Genomic DNA, 15,120 nt, shown 5'->3' on the forward strand with positions numbered 1-15,120 from the left:
CTTTCAAAGGGGTCTAGTCTCTGGGTACTTGGTTTAAAACTGCCCTGACATGTGAAATCAAGAAAATAAAGGAATCAGACTCTAAAAACCTTCTCACCTCCTGGCAACTTGCTGGCCCAACTCAGACTGCCTTCTTCGGGGGAAAGTTTCAGCGCAATTTTGGAGTTAAAAACCCAACAGAGTCCAAAGCCTGGAGAGTTAAGGGGCTTCCCACTGTGGCCCCAGTTAGGTCTCTTTGGCTATAAGCCCCTGGCAACGACACCCAACTGCTCAAATCAGAAGAAAAAAAAAGAAACTCAAGAAATTTATATTAGGAAAAAAAAAATACGGCCTGTGACTAAGATTTCTCCAGGTTATTGAAGAAAGCCAGTCTCAGGCTGTTCACTGCTTCGCAGGAGGGAGAGTATGGGGAAAGAGAGTGAGAGCATGCCCACGTGTTTCATTTGGAATGCCTATCTCTTGGCCACGGAAATAGGAGTGACCCCACATGGATACCATGTTTGGAATTAGAATGCAAGGCGCAGGGACGGTGAGAAAAAGCAGGAACCAGTCAGACAGGCAGGCAGGCATGCAAAGGTCACTTAACATAGCTCAGGAGAATTAGATAAGCCCATAGCATAAGTGAGGGAAGAAAGCATTAGAAGGGAGTAGAAACAACCCCTTTATTTAGAAATTAGTGAAGCATACCTCCTTTTCATCAAGATTCCCTTGTCTTTTAGTACTGAGGTTAATGGAAGTTTAAGTTAAAATTCCCCCAAGCTTGCATGAATGTCTCAGGAAGTGGTTATTCCAGAATATATCTATACATTTTAACTGATAGTTTTTGTTTTAGAGGTTGAGAAACCCCCTTTCATAATAATACTTAGTCTATTTTGTCTAGTGTTCCCTTGAGGATGATTGAATACCTCTCCTGAGATAATATTATAGACAAATAATAAAGAATATTATATTTTCTAACATTACAAAAATATGAGATTATTGTAGGAAAAAATTGTGTTGTCTGTGTGAGATGTGTAAGCTCTTTAAAATTCTACCTCCATTAAATTGTCAGCATCACTGACAAATATTTACTCACTGGCCAGAGGATAATAAGAACATAAGATTTAGAACTGGTAGGGGTCTTAGAGGTCTACACTGATTCCCCCCTCATTTTCTCACATGCCTGGAATCATGGATTTAGAGGTCCAAAGTCCTCATTTTTGAGGAAACCCAGATCACTAACCCTGCTTGCCTCAGTTTCCTCATCTGTAAAATGAGCTGGAGAAGGAAATGGCAAAATGTTCCAGTATCTTTGCCAAGAAAACCCCAAAAAGGGGTCACGAAGAGTCGGAAATGAATGAAAAATGATGAACATGAATGAACAAAAAGGCCAAGTGAAGTGATATGACCAAGGTCATAGAGGAAGTAAGTAGCAGAGTAAGGATTTGAACCCAGGTCCTCTGGCTCTAAATCTAGAATTCTTTCCATTGTATCACTTCTGTTTTGCAAAACAAAATTACTAGAAGCAAAGTTCTTGATTCTCCTCTTGGTGAGGGTGAAAGAAGTTGAAGAACATCTCTCCACACTTCAAGCTGGTAGGGACAGGGAAGGGAGATCGTTTAAGGCTGATTTCTCAGGACCATCTGGCATGCTTTGGCAAGAACACTGGAAGTTCAAGTCTTAATTCCTAAGGCTGGTTCCAGCACTGGCCCCCCCTCGCTACCTGTATGATGTTGGGCAAGTCATTCAACTTCTCTGGGACTCAGTTTCTTCATCTACAAAATGAATGGGTGACTTCTACATGTCCCTTTCCAGCCCTGAAATCTAGGATCCAATGAACCACCATGAATCACTAGTCCTCTTCTACAAAATGTGGTGAGGGGCATACAACTTGCCTAACCCCATATATGCAGTACTTTGTCAGCGTTCAGGTACTACATAAATGTCAGTTGTTCTGTCATTTTTCAGTCACGTCCTGTCCTTCGGGACTCCATCTGGAGTTTTCTTGGCAGAGATACTGGAGTGGTTTGCTACTTCCTTCTCCAGCTCATTTTACAGATGACAAAACTGAAGCAAACAGGGTAAAATGACTTGCCCAAGGTCCCACAGTTAGTGAGTGTCTTGAGGCCAGATTTCAGTTCAGGTCTTCCAGGCTGAGCCACCAGCTGCCTCATAAGTGTCAGATCATGATTAATATTATTACTACTTCTGGAATCAAACATCAGAGTTATAAAGGTGGTTGGGCTGACCAAGCCAAGTGCCCCTCCCCTATTTCCCACTATGTATACATTCTAAATCAAGAGCAGCATGTAAATAGATGATGTTTACAAAGATACAGTTTGAGAGACATATTAATTGACTCTAAACCGGGAAACGGAACTTGACATCAAGGGCTGACTTGATCACTGACTCTGAGGGACCCCAGATAAATCTCCACCTCCCTGGACCTCCCTGGTTTTCTCACCTATAAAATAGGCCTTCTGATGCTTTGATTATCCTCATTAGGACTTGATGAAGATGATGTCTGCTGCTATAGCTACTAACAATAATAGTCAGGGGCAGCTAGGTGGTGCAGTGGGTAGAACATGGGCCTAGAGTCAGGAAGAGCTGAGTTCAAATCCACCCTCAGACACTTATTAGCTGTGGGACCCTGGACAAGTCACTTAACCCTGTTTGCCTTGGTTTCCTCATCTGTAAAATAAGCTGGAGAAGGAAATAGCAAACCACTCCAGTATCCTTGCCAAGAAAACTCCAAATAGGGTCACAAAGAGTCAGGCATGACTGAAAATGACTGAATAACAATAGCTAGCATTTATATAGAGCCTACTATATGCCATGCACTTTACAAATATTTTCTCATTTTAGGTTCTCAACAACCCTGGGAAGCAGGTGCTCTTATAACCCATTTTACAGATGAAGAAACTGAGGTAAACAAGTGAAGCCACTTCCTAGGGTCAGTTAACAGTTAGTTAATGTCTAATTTGAATTTGTCTTACTGACTCCAGGCCTAGAGTTCTACCCATTGCAACCACGTGGCTGCCCCGATTTTGCCGCTTAATTAATTAATTAATTTTATTTTGGTTTACCATTTGAACATAGTACATTTCCAAATAGGGGCTTCCAATACTGTACACATGGCTGCATCTCATTCATCAGAAGAGAGTGGTGTGATGGGAGCTCAAGGAAGTAGCAGAGTCAAAGGAAGGCTTTTAAGGAGATCTGGATGAGCAGAAGTGAAGGAGTGGGAAAATTCAGAGAGGGGAATTATAGTTTGAGATTTTGGAGGTGAATAAACTGCAATGGAAGTGAACAGCAATGATGAGCTCCTAGGTCTAGCATGCTGGTAGCTGGCTAAGTCATAGCTGAGATGCAGGAATTGTGAGGCTGTGGTGCTACGAGTCATTCAGACAGATTCTGAAGTCTCCATGGACAAGAGAGGGCAATCATGAGTCAGGGAGTGAAGTTGTGGGGAAGCTTGCACAAGTCCTGAATTCACAGGATCTAAAATGATCTCATCATTTTAGATGAGAATTTACCTCATTATAATGTGAAAGAAGGTAATCTGAGAAATATAACCTTCACATGTGCCAGACAGGAGATGACTTTCTTTAAACACACACACACACACACACACACACACACACAAGACACACAGACACAGACACACACACCCTCTGCCCTCACCATCCGCTGGGGCTCTAAAGCACTATGGGAGGTACTAGAAATGCAAAGATGAAAAATGCCGCCTTAAGGTGGAGAAAAGAAACTAAATCTCCAGAAAAAAAGAATAGGGCAAAAGGACAATGTCCCTTCCTTACTGCAATAATAGATTATGTGCTGTCATTTCAGTAGTTAAACCATGGGATTTCCACCTCTTTCCTTTTACATTCCCCACCTTATATGCCTTTATTTTAAAAAGCAGTTACAATTTTTCTCTCTATTCATATGCATTTGGGGCTGCCAAAAAAGAAAAAAAAAATTTATTGCCAGCCTTAGGAAGGGTGTAAGGAAGCCACCAAAACAGTGATACACCATAAGCCTCTGCATGAGATAGAATTTCAAAGTAGGTCATCTTTCTGGGCTGAATTCCCAGTAAGCATACCTGACATACTATTGTTGCTGGCATCCATCCTTTAAAGAAATACTAGCATTTTGTGGCTGTTTACTGACCATTCATTCACCTGTTCTCACGTCAATTCATTCATTCCATTTCTCCTCCCAAACTCTTTTAGATATCTACCCACCCACTCTTTGGAGGATGCAAATCTCTATGGCTATGCTTATTTCTACACATGGTACTATGCCAATTGGGAATCCCCTTTGTGATCTCCAGTTTCATATACCAGTGAGTTACTAGCTGGAATAATATCCCGTAGTCAATTCAGTTAAACTAATATTTAATAAATGCCTACTATCTGCAAGGCACTATGCGAGGCACTAAGGATACAAAGATGAAAAATTTTATTGCGTTCAAAGAACTTACAACGTGATGGGGGTGGGGACAGACTATTTACATAAATATATTTGATATAAAGCAGCTAGGTAGCCCAGTGAATTGAGTCCTGAACCTGTAGTCAGAAAGACCTGAGTTCAAAGTCCTGTCTCAGATACTTACCAGCTTAGACCCTGGACAAGTGACTTAAGCACTGTCTGCCTCAGTTTCCTCATATGTAAAATAGGGATAACACCACCTACCTCCTAGGGTTGTTGTGAGGATAAAATGAAATATTTGTAAAATACTTTGCAAACCTTAAGTAAGAGTTGTTGTGATGGTGGTGATGATGATGGTGACGTGAAAAAGGCAAAAGAGAAAGTTCAGGTGTTTTCAGAAAATTTAAGAAGGTAGAGACTCCTTTTAGCCTTAGGGTGGAGGGCATTGGGGAGGGCTTCATGGAAGAAGTGGTACATGAGCTGGGCCTAAAGGAAGAGATTTTGATAAGTGGAGAGCAAAAGAGAGAAAATACCAAAAGGGAGGGAGGTGACTGACTTGTGCAAATACACGGAGATGGGAGAGGGCAGAGCAAGAGCAGAAAACAGTAGCCTCATTTTTCTGGTTCAGAAGTAGTAAGAAATAAGGCTGGCCAGGTAGGCTGTAATCACATTGTGGATCCTCCTTTACTCTTGTCTGAGGAAGGTGTGGTTCCTCTTGCCCAGGAAGACATCTTTACCATTTCTGCACTCAATCTCACTACTTCCTGTCTCTTCCAAGAGTTTGTATCCACAATAATTTTGTCTGTCCTTCCCTCTGTCCATCTCTCTCTCCTTACCTATTACCTCTTTTTTCACTGCCTACAAACATGCTCAAGTCTACTCTGTCCTTAGGTATTCTCTTTTCAAGCATCCTGAGTATTACTTGCTGGTAATATTCTGTTTCCCAGAATGCTTCTTATCTACTTCTCTCCCTAGGAAGGTGTTAAGATTTCTCACCAGTTCTTGCTCAACAGGACGGGGTTTACTAAATAATTCCCAAACAATCCCATTAAAGGTGGTCTCATTAACAATCCTGGAATGTACCAGTGTTTCAGGCAAATAATCTGATCCAGCCCCTCAAAAACCTTAAATGGCTCTTCACTGCCTATAAAAAAAAAAAAGTACTGTAATACAGCTTGGTATTTAAAATACTTCAATCTGACTCCCACCTACCTTTCCCATCTTATTTCATACTATTTCTCTTCATGTGTTCTGTGTTCTGTTCAAACTCAACTACCAGCCATTCATTCCCCAAACAATACTCCCATCTCCTGCCCCCCCATGTATTTACATGTTGTTCCTCATGCCTGAAATGTGCTCACCATTACCTCTCAGAAATCTTAAGAAACCTTCAAGACTTCACTCACATGCCACATCTTCAGCAGTCTTTCCTTATCCCCAAACATTAACTGCCTGCTCACTAAATTTTTTCTTACACTATGCTTACTACCAATACTTGTTCTATCCCCAGTATTTTTTTCTTTATATTGCCTTTTTTTCTTTGAAACATTTTACTATTAATTTATGGAATAAAACAAGCATTTCCATAACATAATAAAAAGATAACCACATAAAACTGCAAATTATTATGTACAACTTGCTATTCCTCTTAAATGTATGTTATCATGTAAATTTTTTTCATCCCTCCCCCCCAGAGATGGCTACCATTAAACACAAATAGGTATGTGCACATGTATATATATGTATATATATGTAAAATTATTCTATATATACTTCTATTTATCACTTCTTTCTCTGGATGCAAATAGCATCTTTCTTTATATGTCCTTTATAGTTAATTTGGGTATTTTATAATAGTCAATAATATTAGGCTAATTATGGCCTAGGAAAAACTGTTTACTCCTTGGACCAAGACTCACTTGCTTGGAAACCTATAGTGAGGAACTTTTAAGCCCATTATGATGGTTAAAGATGGTATCTGTAATTACAATTCTATGAATGACTGAACTTAAGTGAAATTGCCAAATAGAAATTCTCCACACAAGCTTTTTATACATGTCAGTACCTACCTTAGGCATTTGTTCACAAAAATAACAAAGAAAATGTATTAGCTGCTTAGCTAACACAAAAGGTTATTAGTACTGTTAAAGCTATCAACCCTTCACTGCTTCCTTATGTAGCATAATGGCAGCTCCAGAATCTTGAAGGCTGGTCTGGCAGAGAGGAATCCCAAGGAGACTCTACCCAATTGAGATGTACATCAGGTGAGAGGCAGCTTGATGCAGTGGAGAGTGGCTAGTTTGGAGGCAGAAGGCCTGCTAGGTTTGAATCCCGGCTTTGTAACTTTGGGAAAGTCCCTTAATTTTTCTGAGCCTCAGGTTCCTTACCGGAAAAATGAGGGGGCTAGACAAAATAATATGTAAGGTTCCTTCCAACTATGAACTCATGCTCTAAATTACTGAGTATGAACTCTCTTCTACCTACCAAAGTAATAAAACTAATAAATCAGTAACAGGGCATATAGTTTTCCCCAGTACTATCAATTTGTTTATAATGACTTAGCTCTACTCTTGCCCATTCTAACCAAGCCAGCTTTTTAGTATTACGGCCATAGAATAAGGATAACTGACCTATGTCAAGACTGGATTGACTGGATGTCAAGACGTGATTATGGTCTTAGCAAATTAAGTTAAACATAGACTGGTTAACTTTTGAACAGAGATCTTTCCAGCCAAGGCACTGACAGAGTCCAGAATCCAAACAGTTCTTCCAAATGCAGATAGGTAAAGAACTCCAGCAGTGGCATAAATATAAGACAGAAACCTTGTGTAGTTTTTGCCTTAACAGTTACTCTGATAATTCAATGACCTGTAACTTCTTTAGTGAGTACTTCTTTTATTAAGTATAGAACATAAGCCCTTCATATCCCTTAATAAATGGTCTTCACAAGTTGTGGCCAAAAAAAAAATCTCTTGGTGACAAATCTTTTGGTGATGAACCTCCCCAAAGTTAGTCCAGAGCAATCTTGGACGATCCTCACCTCCTTCATTTTATATAAAGAAGGCCTGGAGAGGTCAAGGGGCTTGCTTGAGGTTACACCACCAATAACCTAGAGCTGGGATTCATAACTCAGACTCTGACTCCACATGCATGAAGACTCCTATGCAGCCATTCCAAGTTTGGTGAGATCTCCTAGAGCCAACCATCTCCTGCCACAGGTTTTTAAATTCCAGGGTTATCCCTGGTATAAATCTCATCTGGACATCCAGTATAATCCTTGTGATATACTGTTGTAATTGCCTTGCTAATATTTTGTTCAAAATTTTTGCATCAATATTCATTAGGGAAACTGATCTATAATTTTCTTTCTGTTTTAGCTCTTCCTGGTTTAGATATCAGCACTATATTTGTGTTATTCCAGGTTTACCCCCATGCCACATAAGGAAGCATCATTAAGCATTGTTAGTGGAGAGTTAGTAAAATTAGCAACAATCCAAGGAGGCCTGTAGGAGGGTGATAACAGTCATGTTGGTTTTGAATTGGTGGAAGGGCCTGCCTCCCAAGAAGTTTTAGAATTTCCTCTGAAAAGAATAGTTTCTTACCAAAAATTTCCAGATGTCTCCCCTACCTCCCCCCCCCAAAAGCAGCATGTGGCACAAATACTTTCAAGAAGAAAAAAGTTGCAATATATATACCCAAATAAACATTTTACCAGATTATATATATACACATATTTTATTTTTTAAAGAAACTATATTCATGTATATAAGAATTCTGTTCTTCAAGAAACCCCCAAATAATTTAATCTCATTCATTCCTTAGGAACTATCTTCCAACATCGGACAACCTAGGGGAAAAAAAAAAGATATTTTAGCAAACTGGACTTCAAAAAAACATGCTGTTTTCTCTGACATCAATTAACAAATAATACTTGGAATGTCTCTCCTGAGAAACTGCCACAGCTCTCCTAATGTTAATGAAATTATATTAAAGGTAAAATTTTTAATCGTTCTACTTTCACTTAACTTAAAAACACTTACTGAAATAAGTTTTCAAAACTTAAAATGTGCTTAAATCAAACAGCTTAATCTCTGGAAGCCTTTGAACTAGGGCATCTGTTTTCTTAAAAACATCTTTCTGTTATTCTAAAGCTACCAAGAACACTGAGGCCTGTAGGGCATTTTGTTTTTGCAAGCATGTTTGGCAAAGTTCAAAGTTGCAAGGTCAGCTCAGTACAGCACAGACTTCCTGCGGAAAGTTTTTCAATTAGTACCTACCGTAGACTAAGAATTACAGCTGCTAAGTCCACTCTGAAAGAACAGAAAGGAACACTGGCACAGATGATAGCAATCTAAACAGCAGGCTTCCTCTCTTACCACATTTAATCATAATTTGGGACCACAAGGCAGCCAAGTACTATTAAAAAGGTAACAAGATATCGGGCTGTTTCGCTCCTCAAGTTTCAAGTAAATGCCTCTCCACCCAGCTGTGATACAACATTCTGTGCACATACCTAAAATCTCTTTTCTAAAGTCTCTGGAAAGAAAAAGAGTAGATAATGTTTTGGCAGTTAAGAATACTAGAAAATTAACCCACACTCTTTCTCAATTCCACTTCTGAGAGATATATTCATGGTTTTTATATTTTTGTTTTCCTATAATTCACTAACAAATCATCATAAAATGAGATACAGGAGTAGGTGATATTATTTGGTATGCACATTCTCTCATTATTCATTTGTGGACACATTAATCCTCTCCTGGAGGAGAGGAGCTTATCCATCTTTGTGCCCCCCAACTGTACCTAGCAGAGTGTTCTGCCCATAGCAGGGTCCAACAAACAATTTTTAGATGTACACACAGCAGAGATGATGTTTTCATACACTCCCTTCCATGAGTATCTTTTTTTTTTTTTAATTGGCAATTCTTCATCATCTTCATATAGGCACATTTCACCTATCTTAATGTTTGGTTCAACTAAATAAGCACCCTCACTGCTCCTCTCTTCTCCAACTGAAAACTCTAGAACTCGAGGATTAACAGCTATCAATTGTCATATCTTCCTTAGAACTTTCCCCTTCAGAGGGAGACTGCTTACTATCACTACACTTCTCTCCACCTTAATTTTTTCAACTGCAAAATGCGGGGCTTAAACCAGATCTCACTATGGTCCATTCTAGTTTGAAAATTTTATGGTTTTCTAAAATCAGGTTGTCTTTCTTGGAATCACACTGCTGTCCACTGGCAAAGGAAAATGTCTAAATTCACCATCTTCTGTATTTTTCCTAATGTAGAGCTCAGCTTTTTAATTGCTTTATTAAATAACTATGTTAGCCTTGCTAAATGTGCCTCCTTAGATTATTGTTTTCCAAACGACAATATAACATAAAACCCTGATATTTCACATAATTAGGGATTCTTTGAAGAAATACTGATGCTAGAGATATTCTTCCCTAAAATAACAACTATAACAATTATGTGGAAAAATTATATACAGTAATTTTTCAGTATAAAAATTAAATCTATTTCCCCCATTTTGCTTCAAAATTTACTCCACCTCCCTTGACTCGATATTCCATACCATCAATCAGCATTTATGGATTTTATCACTATATATCCAGCCCAAATTTGAACAAACTTCATTTTAAGCTATTTCAGTTAATCTCCCGAGGGTGGAAAAAACAGTAATAGTCTAAGAACTAGTCAGTTAGATTTACCCTCAGAGTAGTACAGAGAGTTCTGTACTAAGTGTAACACTTAGAATGCTGTGACCTAGTTCATTTATCCACCGTTTTTGGCAATAAAGCTTTATAAACAGCTCTCAAAATAAGAGTTTTAAGGTTTATAGCACAAAGCTTATACGTAAGCCTAACAACTAACATTCTGGCAAGAAAAGCTTCCCACACTGACAAGGTAGCATAAGAAAAAAGCTTATAATTTGAAGAGTCCAAATACCTGGGTTATAGCCTTAGTCTACTATGAATTCACTTCTGTGACCTTGAACAAGTTTGAAGTTTCTCATGCCCCATTGGGATACAAGGGCATTTGAAAAAAAAATACCTATTCCTATTTCATAAATACTACAAGATCATAGATTTTGTGCTAAAAGGAACCTCAGATGTCATCTAGCCTAAGGCCCTCATTTTACAGATGTAGAAAATTATATTTGAGATTAAGTGACTTATCCAAGGTCATTTAGATAGTAAGGAACAGATAGAGGAATTAAAACTCAGGACCAAATCCAGCACATGCTTTCCACTAAACCATCCTACTCTTACAAAAAAGATAAATGAAATATACTAACTTCCTGGAATGGTTTCTCAAATTCAAGTTGTAACCAGGATTACTGTCTTCCTTTATACTCCAATATGGGAAATGAAACTGTATAACACCTTTTGCTTGTCAGGGACATTACGCATAAAGCAAGGAGTCCTGGTAATGTCACCAATGTAGTTCATACTAAATCGCTTAACAGGTAGGAGGCTGCTCCTAATGCCAAACTTATTCCCTCTTATAAGGTAGGCTAACTAAGATCCAGATTTAGTTAGCAAGAAAACTTCAGAGCTTGAAGGTTAAACATAAGAGAACTTCAAGTCTACAAGTATAGTCTCACTTAAATCCAACTATACAAAAATCTGGGATCATCAAACTAATTAAGGGGGAAGTTGCTATATAAATGGATTCACTATGATTTAATTAGTTAAAAGCCTAAGTTTGCTTAAAAATAATTTGATTTACACCTACATTAATTCTGATTGTATCTTTCACACAGTGAATTTCAAAACTGGAAGAGAACTAAAAAACAATCTAGGCCAACCTCTTCAATTTATAGAAGAGGAAATATGTCTGATGAAAGGAAGTAACTTACCTAAAGGTCAAAAGGCTAGTTAATAGTACAGTCTAGAACAGGGGTAGGGAACCTGCAGCCTTGAGGCCTAAATCCCTAAAAGGATTTGTTCTATGAAGCTTGGATTCAGTCAAAGGGTCTCACTTGAGGTTGTATAGGGCCACATGTGGCCTCAAGGCCACAGGTTCCCCACCCCTAGACTAAGGCTTAGATATCTTTACTCAGCCCAGTGCTCACGTTCCATTTTCTTGCCTTTCCTCTTTCCAGCCCAGAGGGCAAGAACAATCCTAGAACCCCTTGGGAGATAGGAAGCAGGGGCATATATAAATGTGGATATCGAGATATATGACTTTGTTATCACTTAGCCACTCTGATATTTAAACTAGCAGTGCAGTTTGGTGGAAAGAACACTAGACTAAAAAAAAAAAAATTAGGTTCTAGCCTCATCTCTGCCACTAACTAGCTATGCGACCTTAAAGGAGTGACTTCACGTCTCTGTGTCTAAGATGTTTGATTGCTAATACTCCTTCCAATTTAGAGAGGAACAATATAAAGCTGAATGAATTAATGAAATATAAGCTTAATTTAATTTCATTTTGTATCTAATAAATGTACTTATGGGTCATCTAGTTCCTATCCCACAGTTCTTCATGAGCTCAAGGGTATTCAAGAATGGGAGTTTTAAAATAAACTTTTCCCTTTTGTTTTCTCTAAGTCAGAATCTGATGATTAACCAAGTAGTATTCTGGACATACTGTAACCCTACTTCTCACCATCAACCTACCAACTTCCATGAATCTGAATAACACCCCCCCCACCTTTTTAAAGCTGCTATAGCTAACCATCACTGCCTTGTCTAAATGAATTCTTAAGTTCCAATAAAATTAATCAATTTTTTTATATTATTCTTCCCATCCTACCTCCCAACCCTTTCAAGGTAGAGAAGTTGTGCTTTCTATTTTGAAAGCAAATGGTTACACTCCACAACAGTTTTTTAAAAAAAAAACAAACCAAAAACCCAAACTGGCTGGCAATTAGTTGGGGTTTTTAAAACAAAGACTTCCTTTGTTTAAAAAATGTTTTGCTTGACTAGTTAAAAAGTTATATTAATTCCTTTCTCCCAAAGCTACCATTTCAGATGAGGTACTGCCTAAGATGTAAAATGTTGATTTTTTTTTAATCTTTCTTCAATTTGCAAAACAGATTAAACTAAGTCAAAGCAGTCCTCGAATTCTCTTTTCACGTAGTACTCACCATCCATACTGTACTTCTTTCATTCATATTTTGAATCCCAGGGCTCTCATACACGCCTTGTGAGCTTCAATTAGATGTCCACAGTGTTCTTCTCCTTTCTCCATGATGCTGTAAAACACAGTTTAGTCATTATCTAGCAAAACAGGCATTAAGCTCCTCAGGTAAAAAATATAGACATTCATGAAGGGAGACAATGTATATTGCGTGGTCAAACTATAAAAACTTGTTACGAGAAATGCTGTTACAAAGAGCCTTTTAAAATCAAAGCTATTTTGATGCCACAGATAATTTAAAAAGTCTACCTACAACATGCTTAAATCCTGTATTACAAATGTACATGGTCTAGATGACAAGTCTCTAGAATTTTTAAAACTTGATTGAATGTAAATTGTATGGCAGCAGGACAAAAACCAAGTTTTGGATGTGCCTTCAGATAGGAATTATTCCTTGGCTCCTCTTAATTGAGTTTCACCTGCCCTCTCGCTTAAATCTTATGTTGATTATCACCTAAATAAAACCCACCTAAATTCCTAAAGGATTCAGCAAATAAAGACAAAAAAAGATCCCAGGCGCTGTGGCAACATGGCTGTTACTATACCCTCCTTCCTCCACTGGGTTCAAAGAGCACTTTTTCACTTGTTACTGGAAAGAGGCTAGAGTTCAGAGATTTCTTTAGACTTGGTTTTCTAGTAATGCAATTATTTAAATAAAATTCCATTGTAACAATAGCAAATCTACAAAAACTACCCTGATGGCCCAAAGAGTTTGTCATAAGGCTATTTGTGTGTATTTCTCAAATATTTTCCACTAGTGAAAAAAATTTCTTAAGTTTTTTTTTTTTGCTTCATATTTTGCTAGGGGCAAGAGGAGAAAGAGAATTCCTGTTCCCAAAGTGAAGGATGGGGAATGTGATAAGGAAAAGAACTAAACAATTTCCTCAGTTGAGGTATCCTATACATTGGAAATTCTGTAAAGACATCAAGATAATCCTCACAGTCCAGTTTCGGAACCACTAGCAAAGACACATAATCCTACATATCCATCCAACAGCATGGCACTTTTTCCCATGGAAAAGAATTCGAAAGTGCTGACATACAAATATACATAAAAGTATATTTAATCCATGTAATCAAAGTGTATTCCGTACCCAGCCCAGTACTAGGTTCTGGGAAGCACACAGAAGAGTAAGAACAGTTCTTTACTCTCTAGAGACAATGTAATTGACATGATAAGATACATACACATGAAACAGGCAATCATATATTGTTCTGAATATGTCAAAAGACACATGTTAACAGTCTGGAGTATTACAATACCATTGGACAGATGATTTAAAAAAAAAATTATCCAGGCAAACTGGTAAATAGGCATGCCAGATGGGAGAAGGTAGACAAGGAGAAAATAGAAACTAAATAACAGTAATAATAGCTGACTTTCATATATCACTTTAAGGTTTGTAAAGCACTTTACATATAAAAGAGGATCACAACAACTTTGTGTTATGGGCACTAGGGGTATTGTACCCATTTTACAGATGAGGAAACTGAGGGGCTCAGAGAAGTGATTCACCCATAGTTACACAGCTAGGAAATGAGAGGGGGAGATTAAGCTAGGTCTTCCTGACTCAAAACAAGGTAGAAGAGGAGATAAAAGGTTGTGTAAATGAGAATATTGGCAAAGATCAAAATAACCACAAAAGATGAGAGGAGAAAAAAACAAAACACAAAGGCACTGACAATACCCTGCAAAAGCAATATACTATGTGCCATGACAAGTACCTACAGCGGGTTAGTCTTTAAAACAACCTGTACAGATGATAAAGCATATGGTCGGTCTGTTTCCTTGCTTGCTGAACAGTACAGAGGTGACAGAAGCAAGGATCAAACTCTAGACAAACTGGAATAATGGATCAAACATAACAAAAATACACTTTATAGGAAATATTAAGTCCTACACTTAAAAGAAAAATTAACTGCACAAGCAACAAACAAGGGAGAGCTGGTATTGTAACAAACCACGTAAAAAAAACCTAGGAGTTTTAGTTTATTTCAAGGGTAATGTGACTGCCTGAAGAGTAAACAGTCTTAAGACAACTGATGGAAGTAGTTACAAGAGAAGTACAGCATTTACATTGGCCAGACATCTGAAGCATTAGGCTAAAATGCCAATTTTTAAGAGACAGAGAGATTGGGAGTGCCCCTGGTTCCAGAAACCATGCTACATGAGGATTAGTTGATGGAACTGAGGATACCAAATTGATGAATTCAGCATTTGTTGCATAAATTTTTTATGTCAATATTCATTTTACAAACAAGGAACTGAAGCACAGGTTAACTACCTAATCCAAAGTCACGTGGAAGTGAAACTGGAGTTATTTTGTGGTGATCCAGAGAATAAAAACTAAGATTAAAAGGTAGTTGTAGATTTCAAATGAATGTAAAAAATAAATCTCTAAAACTTAGAACTGTTCAACAATAGAATGAATTGTTCTGTGGGATAATGACCTCTCTATCACTTGACCTCTCTATCACTTGAAGTACCATCAACAAGCAGACGCTGAATTAACTTTCTATGTGATTTCAAAGGTAATTTTGAGGTAGCTTTTATACT

At 38.0% G+C, this 15,120-nt stretch overlaps 1 protein-coding gene across 1 annotated transcript in view; it reads right to left on the reverse strand.

Annotated features, from left to right (window-relative positions):
• Positions 1-8,129: 8,129 nt before the first annotated feature.
• Positions 8,130-15,120, reverse strand: part of LOC114045670 (cytochrome c oxidase copper chaperone) — an 8,799-nt gene continuing 1,808 nt past the window's right edge. Inside the window, exons 3-4 of the mRNA XM_027865753.1 lie at positions 12,511-12,618; positions 8,130-8,257 (exon numbers count right to left, since the gene is read on the reverse strand). Of these exons, the coding sequence (XP_027721554.1) occupies positions 12,534-12,618 (85 nt within the window). The 3' untranslated portion in view covers positions 8,130-8,257; positions 12,511-12,533. The remainder of the gene's footprint in view (positions 8,258-12,510; positions 12,619-15,120) is intronic.

The sequence above is a fragment of the Vombatus ursinus genome, unplaced genomic scaffold (genome assembly GCF_900497805.2).
Source record: "Vombatus ursinus unplaced genomic scaffold, bare-nosed wombat genome assembly UNPS02001419.1, whole genome shotgun sequence".
In the NCBI taxonomy this organism is placed as follows: Eukaryota; Metazoa; Chordata; class Mammalia; order Diprotodontia; family Vombatidae; genus Vombatus; species Vombatus ursinus.